The sequence below is a fragment of the Rhea pennata genome, chromosome 1 (genome assembly GCF_028389875.1).
Source record: "Rhea pennata isolate bPtePen1 chromosome 1, bPtePen1.pri, whole genome shotgun sequence".
NCBI lineage: Eukaryota > Metazoa > Chordata > Aves > Rheiformes > Rheidae > Rhea > Rhea pennata.
The window spans coordinates 125,585,436-125,607,436 of record NC_084663.1 but is presented as its reverse complement, the minus strand read 5'-3'; the positions used below and the strand labels follow the sequence as shown (position 1 = coordinate 125,607,436).

The 22,001-nt window shown below is 38.3% G+C and overlaps 1 protein-coding gene across 1 annotated transcript in view; it reads left to right on the top strand.

Annotated features, from left to right (window-relative positions):
* The window catches only part of SYTL5 (synaptotagmin like 5), a 61,185-nt gene that overhangs the window by 12,283 nt on the left and 26,901 nt on the right, over positions 1 to 22,001 (top strand). The window contains exons 2-5 of the mRNA XM_062574044.1: positions 3,163 to 3,378; positions 13,827 to 13,942; positions 15,382 to 15,514; positions 17,774 to 17,899. Of these exons, the coding sequence (XP_062430028.1) occupies positions 3,163 to 3,378; positions 13,827 to 13,942; positions 15,382 to 15,514; positions 17,774 to 17,899 (591 nt within the window). The remainder of the gene's footprint in view (positions 1 to 3,162; positions 3,379 to 13,826; positions 13,943 to 15,381; positions 15,515 to 17,773; positions 17,900 to 22,001) is intronic.

Below are 22,001 nucleotides of genomic sequence, written 5' to 3'. Positions count from 1 at the left end.
TGATGTGTTTGAGGAGGAGGTAGCAGGAGCGGCTGAGATGCAGAAGAGGAAGTCCTGGGCCACCAGTGTGCTGGTATTCCCATTCTGCTGTCAGCTCAGAGTGGAGAAGTGGGTCAGAAATTGGTGGAGGCAGCTTAAGGGGCCACACTAAGGCTATGGTCCAGGTTGCGAATGCAGACTAGGTCTGCCATTCCTCTTCTTTTTCTTCGGTCTGTGTTTTTCAGACTCAAAAGTCTCCTGCTGGCAGCAGTGTTCCCATGGCAGAGCTGCCAACACAATTCTCAGCACTGCTAGGAAAGTTCATCCGATAGGCCCAGTGCAAGCAGATCAATTCAGCAAGCTCTAGGAAGACAAAAAGTATGTGAGAGAGGCAGGAGCACCAAGCTTTGGCCAAATTAAGAGTTCCCACAGAAGAAAGGCACTTAGCTCTGAGAGGATGGGCTTAGAAGGTGAGCCTGGAAGGTGCTGTATGCCTTTCAACATGTGAAAGCGCGGTCCAGTCTTAAATTGCCTTAAGATCAGTGAATCCTAAAAGTGGTTGTAAATTAAAAGGGCCACGCAGTCCAGTACTTTGTCTCTGAAAAATAAATATTGCTGAAAGGGGAACAGTGTATCACCAAGCATTTTGTCAACATTTAATGATATTTAGTCAAATGTAAGTGGCTGTAACCTCAGTAATAGTTAGATGTCTTCACAAATCCTAAAAGATACTCCATGACAGTAGTGATTCGAATAGATGGATGCAAGATCTCTGTTAAGATGGTATGGTTGAGAACCTTCCAGTAGCAGTATTATTATTTTGCCTTAATTCTGAATCTGTTGACTTTTCTGTTTAATGAAGACAGGCTTGTTTGGAAGGTATATCCAAGGAAAAGGAGGAGAAAACTGGTGATCATCTGCCTTCACTGTGCATAATGGCAATACTGCAGTGCAGTTAGCAGGTCACCTGTCAACATTTGAGTTGTCTGCTTGCCAGAAGAAGGAAACGGAAATGGACTTAAAACTAATTGTATCTTTAAGATGCAGTCAATAAGCTGTAAGAACATTTAGCAAAGTACCAAGAATGTTCATAAAACCTGGATGGACTTTCAAAGGTTATGGCATGGGAGAAAAGCTCTTGGGCTTTCGAAAAGAAGAATCAGAACCAAAACCTTGCAGAAAAAAAGAAATCAGTCTTGGCTAGAGGCCAGCAGAGGCTTTGTAGTTGCTACTTGGAGGGATTGGACATACCTTTTTCAAAAGCTGTTAGAGGTCGAGCATCTGCAGACGAGGTGGCTGCAGAACAGCTGTTGTTTGTGGGATCCCAGTGGAAAGCAAAATGCTAACCAACCTTATAACACAGCCATATTTCCACAAGTAACCTAATTACTTCAGAGCTTACTCCCTGACAGATCATTACCGACCTGAGCAAAGTTCCAGGCCTCCTTCACTGGGATTGCAGTCCATTGTCATTTTTGTTTTTCTCCTCTGAAAGTGTTTGTTTTCTTCCTGCAACATTTTTGTTGATTTTTATCCAAGTTTATTAAATCGCCCCCTTAAAGCATGTATGCGCAGAGACTGTGAGTTCAGTTACCTGCTGTGCTTTGTAATAGGGAGAACTCTGGATGCCCATGGCTAACAGGCAGTATTTGGAAGAGGGTACTAGGGATGGGGCAGAGGACATCAGTACTCAGGCATGTTAAACTCAAAGAACCTAGTGGCTGTTGAGTTGGAGCCATGGTAAGAAACTATTCTGGGATACATCAGAGTGGAGGAGCTTGAGGCAGGAGGATTTTTACTTTTTTGGAAAGTTGGGAGAGAGCTTGGAGGGAGCAAGGGGACTGTAGGTTTGTTGAAAATGTTCCCTGTGATGAGAAAGGCCTGAGGCTGAGTGGACAGGACTTCGGTTGAGAATCATTGCAAGGACATAGGAGTTTTATCAGCCTACAGGGCTGCATTAACAGTTGAAGATACTGATTATGCCCTCTACTCAGCATTTGTGAGACCACGTCTGGAGTACGGTTTCCAGTTTGGGGCTCCCCAGTATAAGACATTGACTACTACATGTTCAGAGGACTTTGTATATCTGGAGATGCTCAAAATTAAATTGACCAAGGGCCTGAGTAACCTCGCCTGGTTGGTTCTGCTTTGAGTGGGAGGTTTGAGTGGGAGGTGGCCTTCAAAGTTCCTTTCCAGCCTACATGGTTCTGGGGTCGGGGTGGAAGGGATTAGAGCTAGAGGCTTTGGTGTGGCAAGGGAAGGTCTAGAGCGGAGCTGAGGAATAGGAGTGCGAGGAGCTGTTGGTAAGAGTTTTGGGTTATAATGGGGCCATGCTTGAATCACTGGGTTTGAGGAGATGGACATTGAAAATCACCTCTCTTTTATTCCTTTCTGAATCTTTCTCTTCACAGTGCTTTGTTTGCTGTTAGAAATGTAGTTACATCTCACATATTGTTATTTTCTCTTTAAGGACCTGACTCATGCACCATTGAAATTGGAGCCATCAAAATTAGGTCTTACATGCAAGTATTTTTATCCTTCAGGTTCAGTGGCAGAAGTGGTAATACGCAAGTCATATTATTTAAACAGTCTTAAGTTTTTTAATTAGTGGTATTCTAGTGCGGTGCCACATCTATTTAGTTTTTTTTCTTTAGCAATTCTTTGAAAGCCAGTGAACCATAGAGCTGCATATACATACCTGCTAATTCTACACCAGCATGGTACTAAACACACGCTAATTACAAGAAAGATTTTATTGTTTTCCTTCTGTGGAAGCACAAGATAGTTTTGAGCTGCAGTCAACCTGGACTCAGCATCACTTGAATTCTTGATGAGACAGGCAAGGATGGTTTACCAGTGGTCCAGAACCATTTAGCTGTCTGCACTCCCTGATACTGATCTGCTAAAAGACAGCATGTTTTCCTCTTCACTGCATGTCTGAGAGGTGGAGTATAAATTTATTCTTCTTTATCATATATGAGTCTGACAATACAGTGAATATATAAAATATATTTGTATTGTCCCTGCTTGTGTCTTCTAGTGTTTAGCACTAAATCTTAATCTGTTAAAAATTTATACAGATTACAAGAAGACAGAAGTATTGCCTGATCTCCAAAATGTTTTACCATAACAGTGCTCAAAACCCAGTTGTATCTCCAAATTGAATATTTTATTTTCTTCTAGGAAATTGAAAAATGAGCTGCTGGAAGTGAGACGGAAAGGTGGAAACCGTCACTGTCAGCAAGATAGCAGCAGGATCTGCGTTCGCTGTCAGAAAAACCTGGGCCTAATCTTTGACAGGGGAGACCTGTGCCAAACCTGCAAACTCAGAGTTTGCAACAAGTGTCGTGTCGTGGGAACTGATGGGCAGTGGAAATGCTCAGTGTGTGCCAAGATTGCGTAAGTTGTGAACCTTTCATAAATACGTTTAGCGATTACTTTGTCGTAAGTGTTATGCTGGTGTTAAAGTTTTCTGTCCCCTTAGCACTAAAGCATACACATAGCAGACATGCAAGGAAAGAGGCTCATACGGTGTTTTTATTTGCTGCATTACTTTGTAATATGTTTTTTCCAGTTCAAACTGGATTTCTTTCCTTCTAAAGAAAGATGAAAGTGTTGCAGATACTAAGCTACTGGTATGGAAGGCCTAAAAATGATGGAAAATCAGTCATAGAACAGTGGCAGTCTGTTCACATTATTTAGACACAAATGTAAGACTCAAATAATAACAAAATTAAGAATCAATGAGGACGATATAAGTTAGGGGGTTTGTAAGGAAATGGATATAAAAATAGGGAATAAAAGCACTTCAAGCCATGGTTCTAGCCTTGCTCTTTCTCTGTGTTTATAGTAGCTTAACTTTTCCTTGTGAAGGGAGAATTTGCCTCTGAGATGTTTAGCAGTAGAGTTCTAAAGTAAATTGTTACATGGTGGGAGGGAGAATAAAGGTTAATCTTAGGTTAATCTTCACATTTTTTGATGTTGGAATATGCAGTATGGGCAATGGAGGAGGTGGACAGCAGATCGGAGTGCTGAAAGGCAGATAATAGGTATGCTAAGACAAGATGTCAGTGAGTAAAGAGGAGAAGTTTTAACATATATGTTCCAGATTATTTCATATATAGTAAAAACTTGGAGGAATAATTCACGTGATTGGAATATTAATATGGGATTTTGTAGGTTGATCTAGTAAAATAATCATGAAGTAGTCTAATAAATCTAGTTTATATCTCCTAATGTAAGAACTTTATGGTATAAGGACAAAACTTGATAAAATAATCTTGTTAAAAGGGAAAAGAATAAGGACAATTTCATTGAGGGGAATTTTTTACAGGCCGCCAAATTTATAAGATAAGGAAGATAAGGCTTTTCTTAAATGATATCAGAAATTGAACCGAAATTAGTAGTAATGTCAGACTTTGGCTACCTAGACAGTTAGTGAAAAATCAGTATAGCAGGACATGGAGTTTGGGGTTTATCTCTTCTACCTTTAGCTTTATAAGTTTAATATCTGGTTTTAGCTACATGTCTTAGCCTTCTCTACAGTTGGTGGGAGTGCACCTGGAGGACAGTTTGTCTCATCTCTTCTAAGATGGAACACATTGAAGTAGTTGGTTATGTGAAGTGTTTTCAAAATACTAAGGGCCTGGCTGAGCTCTTGTAGTTTTGTTCAGCCAGTTCTTGAGGTGATCTCAGCTCTTTGTCTTTCAGAAGTGATGGGTCCCAGTGAGGGTGAGCCGACAGAGATAAACACAGTACTGTTCTTTAGAAATGAAGAAAGGGAGAACTAGATGTTTGTTGGGCTTGTCAGGTTACCTGTAATTCCTTGAAAAATACTGAAACAAATGATCACTGTGCTGTTTGAAAACACAAAGAAGATGACAGGATGATGAGTAAGAGCTAGCTCAGGAACAAATAATGTCAGACCAGTTTAATTTCCCCTCTTGATAGGGTGACAGACCTCATGGATGGAGGAGGAGCAGTAGGTGCCTTATAACTTGACTTCAGTGAACCTTTTGATGTATTCTCTCATGCAGTTCTCATAAGCTTATAAACAAGGGAGATTATGCCTTGAAATAAATTCTGTCAGTGTGATTGCAGAGCTGCCGAGAAAACTATGGAGCTCTGTTCTCAGAATAGTTATCAGCGTTTCACTGTCAAAAAACAGTGATGTTTAGCAGAATCTTTACTGGGTTTTATACTGTTATTTATTTTAGTTAAGGACTTAGGTGCAGCAGACAAATATGCTGATTATACTTGCAGGTGACGTGAAACTGAGAGGTGCTGCAGGCACATTGAAGGGCAGGATTAGGATTCAAAGTGATGCTTACAGTTTGGAGAACTAGTTTGAAGAAAAAGTAGATGGTGACTCCCCACGGGCATGTGCAAGTACTACACTGGCAAAAGTAATCAGCTGCAGAAACAGTGAATGAAGAAAAATACTGGCTTATCCAGATGTTCTTTAGAAAAGGATCTGGGTATTGTATTGATTGAAAAGCTGAACATTAATTAACAGTTTTGTGCTACTACAGAAAAGTCTGATATCAAGCAGGAACGTATAAGCAGGATTATGGCCTGCAAAGCACATGTTGCAGTCCTGTTTTATGCAGAATACTATGCAAACCTTTGTGTAGCGCACTTCATATTTCGCCATTTCAAAATACATTTCATGTTGGCCAACTGCAGAAAGTTCAATAGAAGATAATAGAAGCCTAGAAAATATGGTATGCCCACAATAATGAAAGGAATTGGCATTGTTCAGCTGAGGGAAAAGAATACTGGAAATAACTGAGTTTTATATCTGCTGAAGGCAGCTGTGTTGAGGGAAGAGTACAGTCTGTTCTGTTCTACATTCTCACTTGGGATAAGAAAAGTAATATGGTACTTAACTGGATTTCAGTTAGGTGTTATGAAAAGTCTTCAGTGATATAACTAGAGAGGTTGCAGAATATTGTTTTGTTTTTTTTTTTTTAAAAAAAAAAAAAAAAAACAGTTTGGATAGACCTTCCAGAAATGATGATGTCAGTAAAGCTGGTTCTGTTTTGGGGCTGGGACCTGGGCTAGGTGACTTCTCAGAACTTCTGCCATCCCTGTTTTTGTGACTGTGTTGCATTCTGTATGCTAAGCAACGGTTCTAGCAATCATCTTGACAATGGTTTCCATTTGGAGCCTACATCTAAGTTATCAAAGCCCACCTGGATGCAACCCTGTCTAACATGCTCTAGGTGACCCTGCTTGAGCACGGGGGTTGGATGGATGATCTCCAGAGGTCCCTTTCAACCTTACCGATTGTATGATTCTAAGATTACAAACCATGCTGTAATTTTAAAATTCTAAAATGTTGTCCATGTTAGATATCTCTATTATTTCATTCAAGTCTTAATTCTATCCTTTTCTGCTTCATGTAGCAGAGGGTTTTAGCAAGACTGTAGTGACAGCTAGTGATACATGAAATGCCTTGTACACTGCTAAGAATGTGCAAAGAGATCACGGAATCGCAGAATGGTTGATGTCGGAAGGAACCTCTGGAGATAATGTTGTCCAACACCCGTGCTCAAACAGGATCATCTGAAGCATGTTGCCAAGGATAGCGTCCAGATGAATTTTAAATATCTCCCAGGAAATGGTGTCCAAAGCCTGTCTGGGTAACCTGTTCCAGTGCGCAGTCACCCTCACAGTAAAGAAGTTTTTTCTCTTGTTCAGATGGATCTTCCTGGATTTCTGTTTGTGCCCATTACCTCTTGTCCTGTCACTGGGCACCACTAAGAAGAGTTTGGTCCCATCCTCTCTACACCTTCCCTTCAGACTTGCACAAATTCATAAGATCCCCCCTCAGTCTTCTCTTCTTCAGGCTAAACAGGCCCAGCTCTTACAACCTTTGCTCGTATGAGAGATGCTCCACTCCCTTCATCATCTTAGTAGCCCTCCACTCAGCTTGCTCCAGTAGCTCCATATCTCTCTTGTATTGGGGAGTCTAGAAGTACTACAGATGTGGCCTCACAAGGGCTGAATAGAAGGGAAGGATTACCTCCCTCAGCCTCCTGGCAGTGCTCTTCCTAATGCACCCCAAGATACCATTGGTCTTCTTGACCATAAGGGCAGATTGAGGGCTCGTGGTTAACTTGTCCACCAGGACTCCCAGGTCCTTCCTGTTAGTACAAGGTCCAGCGATGTACCTCTCTCTATCTTCTCTGTCACCTGTGTCAGGAAGTTATCAATACTCTGTAGGAACTTCTTGGACTGTTTGTGCCTTGCTGTGTTGTCTTCCCAGCAGATACCAGGATGGTTGAAGTCCTCCGAGAACCAAGGCCTGTGATTGTGAGGCTACTTCTAACTGTCTGTAGAAACCTTGTCTACTTCCTGATCAGATGGCCTGTAGTAGTGTCACCGATGTTAGCCTGCCCTTTAATATTAAGCCATAAGCTCTCGACCTGCTCATCATCCACCATTATCTTCTGTGCAGACAATATAGAAATGAAGGTTGGGGATTGGATTTAACTAAGATGCCTATCAATACTTAAATAATCGTAGTTTAAATTCATTCAGCCCTGGCCAGATTGCAAGACAGAAGACAAGGAAAGGAGAATGCGAATCCAGTGTTAAGAGACTGTTACAGTGTATGAATAGGAAACCAAAGGCAGAAGAATAGGAGGAGGGATTCTTTTTTTTTTTAAGCTATGTAGAACTGATCTGCATACAGCATTTCAGTCTGTCAAGATGGATCATTTAACCACGCTACCAACTGTGCAAAAAGTGTTGGGGTTTTTCCCATTCCCCTTCCATTTTCTTTTACCAGCCTTAAAGAATGAGTTGTTGTTGTTGATACCTGTATAGATATTTGCACTGACTGTGCTGTTCCATTAGCAAAAGTAGGTCGTGCTGGTGTTATTGTGAGACTCTTAAAAGGTGGAGGGAAGGATTCATGGCCTCTATACACTCTTTAAGTTTTGGCTATTCTGCCAAATCACCTCTTAGGGTGATGGTGGTAGTGGTAACCCTTGTAAGCATCTGTTATTCCTGTGGGTGTAATGGATGATTATATGAGTATGGAAGCAAGTCTTTTTAGACAGCCTACTGCATTACACTTAGGGTCATTGAAGAAGCTCTGATCCTGGGTGTTGAGTGTGCTTATTGAAAGAGATGCTGTTTTTTTTTATTGAAGGTTCATGAGTGAATATACTGCAGAAACCTCTTGAATCATACAGATAATCTAAAATGATTGCTGAAGCAAAGAACATCTTGTGGCTGTGGAATGAAGTGTGAATAATATGTCAGCTCCTACCTGTTGCTTCATTTTGATCTTTCTTTCCATTTGAACTCCTTGAGTCCTGCATACTCATAGAACAGGAGTTTGGGGTGCATTTAATACAGCATCACATAGCTTGTGATCAAATTTTATGATTGCTTTAACATTTATGGTAGGTTTATATCCAGCTACCGGAAAAACTAGGAAAAGATGAAGGCAAATCACAAATATGCTGACTTGAGGATTAGGTTATTTCAAAATACACATTTTTTAAGGAAATGGTAGAATTAAGTGTTATTTTCAAACAAATTAAAAATTAGATGGTAGCATAATGGTAGCTGTAGAGGTGAGATACCAGTCTGTTTAATAATAAAACCCATTTACCTATTTATATGTTTTTCAACCAGAACACCTTCATCTGGCAACAGGTGGATCTGACTTCTCCCCTTCACCTCTGAAAATAAACATTCTTCTTTATACATTCTTCTACCATTTCTCTTAAGTCAGACATGTCTGAAAAAGAGCTTATGGTGGTGGGGAAGCTCATTACAGCACATTAATTATATTCCAAAATCCTTTCAAAAACATTTTGTGAAGCTGAGGAAAGAAATTTGAATCTGAAAAGTGACAATTTTCCATCAGTATTTTTATATATACCAAAACTCAGGCTTATGTATAAATTGTCTTAGAATTTACAATTACAAAAGAAGGTTTTTCTACTTGAGTGTGCATGAAATTATTTTTTTTCCCAGGAGAGTTACTACCATCTAGGATATAAATTTGAAAAATGAAGAATTTAAAGGTGAAAAAGTGTTAGAGCTAAGTCTTCTCCCATATTAGTTCTGCTGTTGCTGAGCACAGAGAACAAGATTTATGTATGTGATCATGAATTTTATGGTAGTGACTATTGCAATTTTTAATAGGGTAAATTGAGCTTGTGGATAGCAATGCAGTTGATGACAGAGGAAGTTTTTTGCTCCATTCTGCGCATACAAGGACCAACTGTGGTCATCAGTAGCTTTCAGACATAGGTGTAAAAGAGAAACTTTCCATCATGGTCACTTTTTCCTGCATCTTCTTAAAATAAAGTTTGGTCAGTTTATGTTTTAAACTTGGCGTATAAAATGGTGTAACTGATAGGCTGAGGGAAATAAAAATACTTCAAAGAGTCTGCTGGCAGGCTTATTGCTGCTGCATGTATTTCTCATTACAAATGTGTCTAGAACAATTCATTTATTTTGATTGAATTCTTCAGCAAGATAAAATGCCTAGGTGGCCTACGCTGTTAAAGAAGAACAGAGCTATAATAGGAACTTTATCTTCATCTTTGAAATAATTCCATTGTCTCAAAGTGTCATGAAAATTCATCGGTATCTTCATAACATTTATGCACATTAGGAACCTAAAAATAGACATTTCAAATGTCCTTGTGTGCAGTTCTTATGTGAAATTCTTCAGCTTTCATGTCATTTTTTATTTTAGTAACTTAAAAGCAAGTTTGTTTGCTTTACTTCTTTTTATAGTGTCACAAATTTAGTAGTCTCACAGCATATTGAAAATACTCTGAAATTATTATATGTTAAAGAAAATATTCTGTGAAATCAAATGCATACAAAGATAACTGTGTATGTTTTGGTGTGTTTATGTATGGGCTACATTTTGTCAAACCTCTGGTCTTGCAACTTTTCCTAGTTTTACTTCCCAGGAGGAAGTACAGTAGTTGAGCAATATGAGAGGAAAGGGAAGCTGGAGTAAGTCTCTTTATACTCTACTGGGTATATAGGTTAGCTGGATGGCCAACTTGACAGTGAGGCATCAATAACCTGTTTAACTAATGTTTTTTCCAAACAAAATAATTAAAGATAAAAATTGGGACTTTCCATCTCAAAAGAATGTTTTATATTTGAACATTTAATCATGAAGCATCTTGCATGAATGAGAATGGAAAATCTTGGCAGGGCTAGGCCACAGATTATCTTTCATTCTGAAAATGTGTTAATGAAGATAATCTGTTCAGTTGGAGATCATAGAGCAAGAAGAAGCATACAACCTTAAAGTACTCATTTCACATGGTTGTGATTAATGTATATGGATTTAGCAGAAATCTGAAGTATTTTGTACTAAATCTAGCTATTTGAACATGATTTTCTTAAAAATCTTCCTAGCCATTTTGAGTTCAGAAAGAGCAATCACGTAAATGTTGTTACTACTGCAATTTATAACCCTTCCTTCTGTCCTTCCTTCCTCTTGTACATCTGTCTTCCACCCTGGAAGGCCCATCTAAACATGATTTAAGTAGAATGTACTTTTTATTTATTTTATTTATTTTTTTTAATGTATGCTATGTGCCAACTGAGAAAGGAAGCAGAAGTAGAGGAAATGCATGCCCAGACGATGAATTACATGTCACTATGCAACTTGGACCCACTTTAAAAACAACACAGATTAATCCTCTGAATGTTCTGATTTGTTGTACTACTGAGTATACAGCCTTAATGTCTTTTCCTACTGAAAAGATTACTTAGACAGAAAGGGTGTAAATCCTGTGTCAGGAGTAGAAGAAAGATGAGTTATTTCAGACAGTCTCCCTTTGTCATTGCTATAAATTTATGAAAATAACATTATTAGAAGATGATTTAGGTCAGTTTTAGTTACAGAATGCCAAATACAATTATAAAATTCAGACTTCAAGTCAGAGGTTTAAGCAGTCATTTAATCTGAATTCATTTATATTTATAAGTAGAACAAGAAATGTTTCTATAGTTATTTCTGAAATATATGAATGATTAAAACACTATGAACTTCAATCTTTCTGTGAATTGTCCAATGTACATGAAAAATACATTTCCATATATCCCATCCAGTACTAGAACACTAAAAATCCAAAGATACAAAGTTTAATTTTCTCCCTTGTTTCATTAAAAAGTAATATTTTTGTAGCGATGATCTATTAGATATCATAGAGTCGGTAAGGTTGGAAGGGACCTCTGGAGATCATCTAGTCCAACCTCCCTGCTCAGCAGGGTCACCTAGAGCATGGTAGACAGGGTTGCATCCAGGCGGGCCTTGAAGATCTCCAGAGAAGGAGACTCCACAACTTCTCTGGGCAACCTGGTCCAGTGCTCTGTCCCTCTCACGGTGAAGAAATTCCCCCTCACAGTCAGGCGGAACTTCCTGTGCTTCAATTTCTGCTCATTGCCTCTTGTCCTGTCACATGGGACAACTGAAAAGAGTTTGTCCCCGTCCCCTTGACACCCTCCCTTCAGGTACTTGTACACATTGATCAGATCCCCCCTCAGGCTTCTCTTCCCCAGGCTGAAGAGGCCCAGCTCTCGCAGCTGTTTCGCATAGGGCAGATGCTCCAGCCCTCTGATCATCTTTGTAGCCCTACGCTGGACTCTTTCCAGTGGCTCCATGTCTCTCTTGTCCTGGGGAGCCCAGAACTGGACACAGTACTCGAGATGAGGCCTCCCCAGGGCTGAGTAGAGGGGCAGGATCCCTCCCTCAACCTGCTGGCAACGCTCTGCGTAATGCACCCCAGGATACCATTGGCCTTCCTGGCCACAAGGGCACATTGCTGGCTCATGGTCAACTTGTCATCCACCAGCACTCCCAGGTCCTTCTCTGCAGAGCTGCTCTCCAGAAAGTCAACCCCCAGCTCGTACTGGTGCATGGGGTTATTTCTCGCTAGGTGCAGGACCCTGCACTTGCCCTTGTTGAACCTCAGGAGGTTCCTCTCTGCCCAGCTCTCCAGCCTGTAAAAGCACTGCCAGCTGAACTCAAGATCCCAAGACTGAAAGTAGCGCTGATGATAATAAAGACAAAAAATAAAAGTGAAGGTTGAGGTCTTTAAACCTGTTCCAACTGGTGCAGTAGCTAGCTGTTGATGGATTTTATTTTTTTCCACTTCACTATGGGTAAGAGTGGAATTGCTTAGAGTGGTAAAATATTTGACTAAAGACAAGACAATTTTCCCTTTATTTACTGTGTTCCATGTATCAGCTGTGGGAGTTATTTTTGTTCTACCAACGACCTATTTCTTCCAGTCAAGTTTAAGGTGAGACATTCTGAACCCTCTGTATACTTGGTGGAGGGAACAGAATGGGTGTAGGTCTTCTTGAAGCAAAAAGACCAAGGAATTGGCAATATGCCTTGCGGAAAATCTTGGCTTAAAAAAAAAATTTTTGACTTAAAAAAAAACCTCCAAGAGAAGTACATGCTGTAAATGATTTGTGAAAATACACATTCAGAGAAATACTGTTTTTCATATTAGCCAGAAAGTACATAGTTTCTGGTAAAATAAATCCTTTCCAGTGTTAAGCACATAAGTGCTTAACAAAAGTCATTAAAAAAAATGAGTGGAAATGTAGAGGTTGTGTTTAGTTCCTTTGCATAATGCCTGACTGATTGTGACAATGAATTGCAGGTCTTTTTTTTTTGTCACTAGGAATCTTCAGAAACAGGATAAGGCAATAATGATTTATTACTGCATTTGTGGGCAAGTGTTTTGAGATATATATATATATATATATATATATTTGCCTGTTTTAGTAGAATTGAAATGTGCATGCATGATTCATAAGTAGGTGAGAAAGAAGAGATGATGTCAGGGTCTTTTCACCAATGGCAAGATCCTATACTGTAATTTTTTGTCTTTTCTCAAGTCACACTCTCCATTCTGGCAGGACTCAAAGTTATTTAGCAGAGAACATACTAATTAGTGCTCTGAATGCCCCTGTAGTAATTTTCATGCCCAAAAGAGTAGGTGATTTTTTTTCTAGTATAGGTTTGCAAATAAGTTTTCTCATTGATTGTGAAGTAGGCAGGAACATACCTGAAGATAAATCAAGGTTTTTTGTTTGTTTGTTTGAATATTCATAAGTAATAGCTTTTCGCCATTAGCTCTACACAGTGGGGCAATAGAAATGGTGATGGTTGAGCATAATGAAACTAGTTCACTGAAAGGCTAACAATTCGCATCAGAAAGGTATCTATGGAAAACAACAGGGCCAACTCAGGATTTTTTTATTGCCATTATAGGCAGGAGGATTTGAAAACTTTCCAGTTACCTCAGAAGAAGCATGAGAGGAATGAAACTTAAAGGGTTTTACATTAAAAGTATATATGAGCTTGCAACAAAATGTATATAAATGTATATAAATAACCAGATTGAATCCATGAACTGCTGACTTGTTTGGCATGGGTTTTGCTTTTTATTTTCCCCCCATCCCTTGTGGTTGTTCATGCATCTGTTAACTTTTTGAACAGTTTGAAAATTGTGGAGTTGAGTAGTTCACTATGCAAAGGAAGAGGAAGAAAGTACATACTACGTACTTTCTGTGGAAATCCAGTCAGAATGGTTGAAATGCTTTTCTCTCAACTAAATTTCTACGTGCTGAAAATTATTTTCTTATTCACAAAGCAGGATGATTTTTTTACTACATTTGTCATACTATCTTGAGTTTTGCAATCATGCAAATATAGTCCAGAGCTCGTCATCATGATGAATGGATGATGTCCTAAGGGTTTAAGCAGCAGTTTTGGTTGGCCAAGTTTTTTAACATACTCGTCTTTCTAAATTTTTTCTTTTTCCCCTATATAGACAGCTGAGGATAGTGACAGGTGAATGGTTTTTTGAAGAGAGAGCAAAGCGCTTCAAACAATCCAATCTCCTTGGAACCGATGTTGTCAGACAGTCTATCCTACGCAGATTCCCGGGTAATGGTAAGGACCACAAAAGAGAGGTTCGCTGTTTATGCTTAATACTTTTAAATGTTGTTTCCAGAGTGTTTTACTTAATCTGTATTTCATTCTTCACTGTAGAATGTGCAAGTATAATCAGTCTTTTAATTTTATATTTGGATATTATTATGCACTGTTTATGAATTACTATTATACAGGAAAGGTAAGCTATAGATGAGTGAGGAAGTATCTCTGTAGAAGTAGAGAGCTGCTTAAAATCTCGCTGTCCAAACAGATATACAGTACTAAAACTCAGTTCCAAAATGGAAGCAGAGGCTCTAAAAGTTGATTCTTACTTCCTCCAGAAAGATACAAAGACGTAAAACTAGCCATTCATCTTTGCCTCTCTTATTTAATTATATTGGCAGTGAGTAAAAAGTATAATTCAGTTTTCTTTTTTAACTTTGAATAAGGAAAACTAAATGTTAAATGAGTTAACACTCATGCTGTCTACTGGAGCATGAGCTACAACCCACACTACTTGCTGTCAATTGACTTTCCTTTTGCCCAGCCATCTTGAGTAAACTGCACCTGCACTCTTAGGTACACAGTAAGAGTGTACCTTACTATTAAGTACAAAAACACAATCTGCTGGCCCGATCTGGCAGAGCAGGTCTGACATGGTTGGTATCCTGCCTGAAACCACAGACAACTGGTCTAAGAATTAGGATTTTTTCCTGCATGCGGATGCTTCTCACTCCACTGAGCTACTTTACTGTGCACCCAGAAGCTTTTATTTAGATAGTCTGTTTTCAGAGGTAGCATTTATCACTTTCAGTAGGAAAGTAAAGGCAATTGGCAGTTCTTAGGAGGAAAGAATGGTTTACTGCCATTGGAAACTGGTGTAAATACAGTGCTTCATAGAATACTGACCTTTCCAATATCAGTCTGCCTCAGAAAGTATCAAACTGTCATGTCTCTGCATCTTTGGTTTTCAGTCTTTTATGTTATGCAACCCGTAGAATTTGATAATTTGTGTTTTGCTGCTCTATGTTCACATTTAGTAAATATTTTATGGAAAAAAATGTTGGTTTTTTTTATATTTTACTTCTAGCTGAACAAACAATTTTGATTTAGAAAACGTTCTTTCATTTGACACGGAAAATACTATACACTGCAAAATTACATTTCAAGTTCCTTGGTTGTTAAGTGTGTTCTTTGTCAGTGACAAATTCGGAAGCCTGGTTCAACAGAAAAGCTAATAGCAAGAAACATTTCAAACTATTTAAAATTTATTTTCTTTTATTGAAAAGCAAAATCAAAGAACTTCCTTAGCTCTTTCTGTATGATGTTTTACGATATGTTTTTATTTAATATTGTAAAATGGAAAAATCTACTTATGTAGGTCATGTATAACGTGCTGCTTTTTTTTCTGTAAACGTTGGTTTTGTTCCCCCCCCCCCCCCCCCCCGAAGATACAGTTTCCAGTAAGGATGAAGGAAGAATATTTAAAGACCAGCCCCAGGAGAATACAGAAAAACATCCAGAAATGTCAACCTCCTCCACAAATGGACATAAAACTATCTTCAGCGGACCCAGAAAGATAGGGTAAAGACTCTTCTTTTGGAAACTGAAAAATCAGAATGCAGCTGTGTATGGTCAGATGGATTATTTCTTTAATTTCTCCCGCATTCTGTATCAATCCAAAACCACCCAGGGTTAGAAACAGTTCTAATTTAAAAGCTTACTATAATTAGACCACTGTCTCCTAGGAAATGCAGCAGTAATTATTCTTCAGCTGTAAAGGTATTAGAAAAAAGGTAGTTTTACTCTTGGATTCTTCCTGTTTATACTTTGAAGTAACAGAATGTCCCTAAATGCTGGTCTGCAGAAGAAGCAGATGCAAAAAACAGTATTTTGAGGATGTGTACGGGTTGATTCAGTTTTAACAAGTCATGTAGTCCATTAGTTTCCAGCTCTGTAAACGCAGTCTAAGAATAAAAGCAGTGCTCCTTTATTTTCTGTATGACTGTGAATAAACAGATTATGTTGCTGGTCAGTCTCAGTGACATGTATAACCCCAGTTAGGCTGTGCCATTACGGGAGCTCTCACTTCCTGTGAGGAGCAATGGGTAGATACATTGAATACATGGCTGCATAGGTGATGGCATAACTTGAAGCTATTGGATGAAAATGAAGAAAACTTGGGTGAACTTTAAGATCCTTGGTGGAGTTACATGGGCTGGTAGTTGGAAAACTTAATTTCTGTTGGTAGCAGAGCAATTTTTATTATAAATCCTAAATGTTATGTAGGTAGGTAGGTAGCTTTAGCTGTCTTCTGAGTAAGGAAAGAGCTAGACTTTTGAGGAGTGCCAAATATGGAATTTATGGTTTCAGTCGCTCAAGTTAACTTGAGTGATTTTCTGTCATTTCTAATATTGGAAAAAAGAGCATCTGAATGCTTCTGAGTTCTCAAGTCAGGTGAAGGAAGAACTAGTTTAAGGCATCTGCCATCATAGCAGGACTTAGATTTTACTCTAAATCATGCTAATTGGTAACTATAGTGAGTATTCATTAAAGTTTACTTCCATAGGAGAGTTGATGCCTCAAACATTGTTGTCCATGATGTTGATTCAGAAGCATGGATTGTCAAAGCTACACTTCGTACAGTGACCTGGATCTAGATGTAATAAGGGGCACAGGTGTAAGCTAAATTGTTACTGTGTTGTTTCAGCAACTCTTGGGCCCACATCTTCATAAATATTTGAATGTTGAACCCACATTGTTTTTACTGGATGTTACTTTAGCAGGACATGCAGTTGTTTCTGTACTCATTTGAAATCTAAGCACTTACTTAATGCCAAAGTGTGTCCAGTGAGCTTGACAGTACTCTACTGTGTATTTGCTTTCTGGTCCTGCAGATCTAATCCACTCTTCAAATCATTTGTAAAGATCTATTAGTCATATTTGCCTATGAGAAACAAATCTACTGTTATTATCTATTATCTATTTTTAGTGGTTTCCAGCCTTTTTCATCTTGAGGTCTGAAACGTTTTCTGATGATTGCATTCCTTGTAAAAGCAAATCTAATGCTGCAGTTAGTAGGCTTGCTTTTCCTAGGTATTCTCTGTGACCTGTGTTAATAGTAGTTCATTATTCCTCCTCTTCCTTCCTTGCTTCTTTTTCCTCCCTCAGGTTCCACATTCATGTGCCGCATAAGTCAATGTGTATAAGTAAAACTATTTGGGGGCCAGCTCCCATTGATGTGCAGTGTTAAGAGACACCTTAATATTCTATTGTTTGTGAGTTAATGAAAAATACTACTGCTTCTCAAACCTTTCTTTCTTTTTTGTCTTTTTAGATCACATCCTGCAGGGCAGAGAGTGGTGTTATGTTTTTTGAAAATAGCGTGTTCATGGCCTTGTTGCATGTAATTGTAGAAACTACATGGAGATTTTAAAGAGAACATACACACAGTATAGTTTGCTAGGAGAAAATACTCAAACGTGTTCAAACAAAATTTTGTTTTAAAGGTTAGCTTTCACTATGAATATGCTGTAAAAATAAGGATTTCCACAAAAAGCACTCCTGATTCAAAGCAGAAAGAGGTCATGTTGAGTAGGAAGAATGTTTTGATGTTCTGTGTCTTAAAAAGCAGTTTTGTAGTAAATATGATGCTGCTGCTTTCTGCAGGTTTGGTATCCAAGTTTGGCACTCTGCTCGCCGTTATATCCAGAGCTGTCATTAGTTTGGAAAGCTGAAATGAATAGAACCTGTACATCACAGTAATTCAGTCACATTGCTGTTTCCTGGAAAAAAAAAACTTACATCTTTTAAAACATTTTCTTTTATTCCTATTTTCATCAGGAAGGCAATTAGGGCAGTTGCCAAAGGAGAAATTGCAAATACAAAAGATGAAGATGGAAGGAACACATTCTCAGAAGCTGAGACACAAAGTCTGTGCAGTGGCAGGTCAACGCCTTGTTCTGAGAGGTGAGCAGAAGAAATTTGATGATAGCTCATACTAGGATTGACCTAAGGGTGTGTGCAAATCCCCTGAGATGCATTGTCTTTGAATGCTCAGCATTATTACAATCTGAGAAGCAGAATTAAAAAAAAAGAAAAAAAAGAGTAGAAGATCTCTGTCCAGGCCCCTTTTCTCTCCTTGTGTTTGGGTGGTGATTGCTGTTACTGCTGTGGTTTTCATTGTCTGATTTTTAATTCATCCAGCTGTGTTCATGTTGCGGCACTGAGGGCCTTTCCTTTGTTCCAAGGTTTATCTTTGATAATGATAAGTTAATTGATTAAAATTTTAATTTCCTTTTTTAAAGTCTCTATTGTCCTGCTCTTTCCATGATTATTGTCCCTATTATTTCTGATAGAATTTCATTGATTGTTCTTCTGGGTTTAAGAGATCTTGGTCATTGCCGTTGTTGACCCCATTATAAAATGACACATGCAACATTCCTTTCATGACTCACTTCCAAAATGCGGCCAAAAATAGCTTACCTTTTTCTTATTTAGTTAGATAAACTATACTGGATGTAGACCTGATTTCTTTGTTCAGGTGCACACACCTAGAAATCTTACAATACATATTGAAAAATAATACCATTTTCCTGTAACATCCAGTAGAAATTTCTAGTTTTAAAGAGCAGTATTCTTGAGAAACTCTAAATAGGTATACAAGCACACTAGGACACTTCAGTAAATCCTAGCAAGTTCATTTCAAAGGGTGTCAGGTAAAGGGAACATCATGAAGTTTAAGTTGCCCATATTTAAGTCTTCTTATTTAAGCAGGAATTTGTTTACCTTTGTGTTTTTGAACTGTAGGCAGCAATCACTGGTTGTTTTGCAGTATGTCTAAAGATGATGGTGGCGGTTTTCCTGAAAGTTGACCATTTGCGTTTATTCGTTCTGAGCTGGCTACTGCAGAACTTAATAGCCAGATCAGCTTCAAAGCTAGTCATCATCTTTAATCTGTATGCACTTCACTAAGCTTCCTTTAGGTAATTAGACCTTCAGTATCTGACCAGATTCACATGTGATTTTTACGAGACCAGGAATGGTATTTTTGCTGTTTCTCTGGATCTGTTTTGATATGTTTTGTTTTTAATTGAATATAGACAAGTGAAAGCTCCAAGAGACAGAAACTTGGGAATCCAGTATTTGTGCTCCTTAACACTGTATTATGCAATGTTAAGCAACTTTTTCTAATAAAACAATATAAGGACAAAGGCATGCTTTTCAGCAATCTGTGCAGCAGATTTAATATGCCAAAGACTGCAAGAAAATTATCATGCAATTCACCGTAAGTCAGGTGAAAAAGTCTTTCTTAGTGTAGTAGAATTTACCACCTGAAGAGCACTGTCTGCAAGCTTAGAATGGATAGGAAGTTCTCTGTAACCTTTAAAAATAACCTTTATATCTGGTTGCCTTGCTGGACTTTCACGTAAAACATCAGTTTCTAGCTTTTCCCAGAGCCAGTATGTGAGATTTATTAAATTAAGGGTGTTGAGTCATTATGGCAATTTCTGTCTCTAACAATCATCTCAGCCTGACCTGACCAAATCAGCGGCCTGTGTCAAAGTACATAGTAACAGAGCAGTGTTGCCAGGAGATGCTTTTAGTAGTGGGGCAAATTACTTCGCTATCTACAGAAGACATGGCACTTTCTTTAGATTAGTCTGTGGAAGGATTGAGGAACAGCTCATTTTTTCAGTAGAGAGATGAAAATTCCTTTCTTGTGCATGTGTGGTTAAATACTTAATTAAAGCAAGCATCCTTGAATATCTAATTAATCTATTGTGAATTTAAAGAACTGAGTAGTAATTATTAAAAGTAACAACAAAGCTTCCCACATCACACTCCATAGTTGTTTTGAATTTCAAATTGAAAGAATTTAACAACATCTTGTGACACTGCAGCTGTCCTAGATATTCCTAAATATTTCTGATTTTTGCAGTTACCTTTGCTTTTTTTTAAGATCACCTGCCAACAGGGAGTCTAAGAGAAAATTTTCATTCTTTCTAAATATTTTGGTTTAAATGAAGCTGTAGTAAGCTGAGAACAGTGAGGCCCAGGCCATGGGCCAGGTTCATCTCTTCAAGTAGTTTATTTCTATTTCAGCAAAAGTGTTTGTTTGTTTTGCAGCTGAATGAACTGGGAAGTTACATCAGGATACTTCTGGGAGAAATAGGATTGTAATTTCAAATTCATCCACAGAAGCATACTACACCATTGCACAGAGGTCCTGTCTACCACATGAGAATGCCTGACTTAGTCACCTTATGACAGTGTTTTTCTTTTACTGTCTATCTAATAAGTGTATAAAATGAGTTGAGCCTTTCTCTGATAGCTGATTGAAGTAAGGGCAAAGGACTTAAGTGGTCTCTGCAGAGGGTTTGATGTGCAAGCATTTGGTCCACCTTGAGACTCCTGCAGGATCCCATGCAACACGTTTTCAAATCTTTTTTTTTTTTTCCTAGCCCCTTACTACTTCTAAACCCTTATTTCATTGATTAATATCAGTTTACACAGTGAGGAAAACAACTGTAACAGCACTTTTCATAACAAAAAATCAAAATGATCTATCAGAAGTTTTTTGGTATGCAGTAAAACACAATTTTCAATGTTTTGTCTACTTGCCATACAGTAAAGGTTTGGAAATTTAAAGTGTGTGCCTCTAGGTCTAATAGCTTTGGTAAAATACAGATGATAGCCAGTGGCCTGATAGGACTAAAAGTCAACTGAAACACGTTTTTTTTCAGGCTTTGTTGGTCACTAGTTCATCAGATTAAAAAGTAGCAATGCATATATGTGAAGTGCACATGCATAAGAGTGTTTGTTATGCAGTATCTACTATTGTTAAAATAAGTCGGATAGATACTGTTAAAAAGGTACTGGATGCTCACTAATAGACAAAAATAGTCACACAACATTTGTAACCGTTGGAGGTGTTTGGGACTTTCTTATAATTCTTCATTTTTGGTAACTCCACTAATGTGGATTCAGAGTCTTTGCTCACTGATTATTTTGGTAGAGACAAGAGCTGTTGTATTCAAGAATATTTTTTTCTCAGTTTAATAGTAGTTCTTACAGAAATTTCCGTTGTGGTAGAAAAGATTTTACTGCAGTTACTCAGAACACAATCTGGCTAAACTGAGTGAAGGTGAAATGCAGATGTTGTCTAGCACAATGAAGATGCCTACAGACCTGAAATATTCATTAAGCAAGCTTAGTTCCAAAAGCAATTTTTCCAGCACATTTTCAATATTACTGTCCTGTGACATTGTGTCTTCCTTATGGAAGAGGCAGCAGTTCTGGCATCAATTCCTGTTTACCAGTAATTGTTACAGTCCTGCAAGAATTTTTGAGATTTTTCTTAATTGAGAAGAAAAATGGAAATATTTGTGAACTGGTAATTGTGGAGAAAGACAGAAGAGTAGATTAGTCAAGAGGCTGCATTTTGTTTTAAAATACATTGTAGTTGGATTTCACCCTTTTTATTGCAAATCAAATTTCTAATGGACATAAAACTTTAAGTGGAAATGTGTTAAAGTATACTTTAAAAATAATTTTCATTGTTTCAAGGGATCAGAAAAGTGCAGCAACTTACGCTTTCTAATATTCAGTGTTCACTTGGACTAATTAGTTTTTCAAATCGGAAGTGTTCTATGGAAAAATTTCTGCCTGTTGTGGTATTAGACAGCAATCAGGTTGTGCTATGGTGATCACAGATTTTTTTTTTTTTTTGTCATTTTTACTGATGAACAGGGAATGTGGCAGAAGTATTTGCACAGTTTTTCTAGATTTGAAAGCTATGGTGGAAGCTATGGTGGAAGGCCGGTTTAGCTCAAAAATCATCACAACATAAGCAGGACAGTGAATGTGAAGATTGCTTTTCCTGAGAAGATAGAGAGCGGACAGCCGAGGATTTTAGAATTTTTGGAGGAAGTGCTGGCATGAACATCCTCTGCAGAAGTGGCCAGAGCTCTTGTGTCATGGTAGTTTTCCTTTAAACTGAGGACCAGTTTGGTGAGAAATACCACATATGGAGTTGACGATTCTAGTGTTGGGATGTGAATGCAGTATG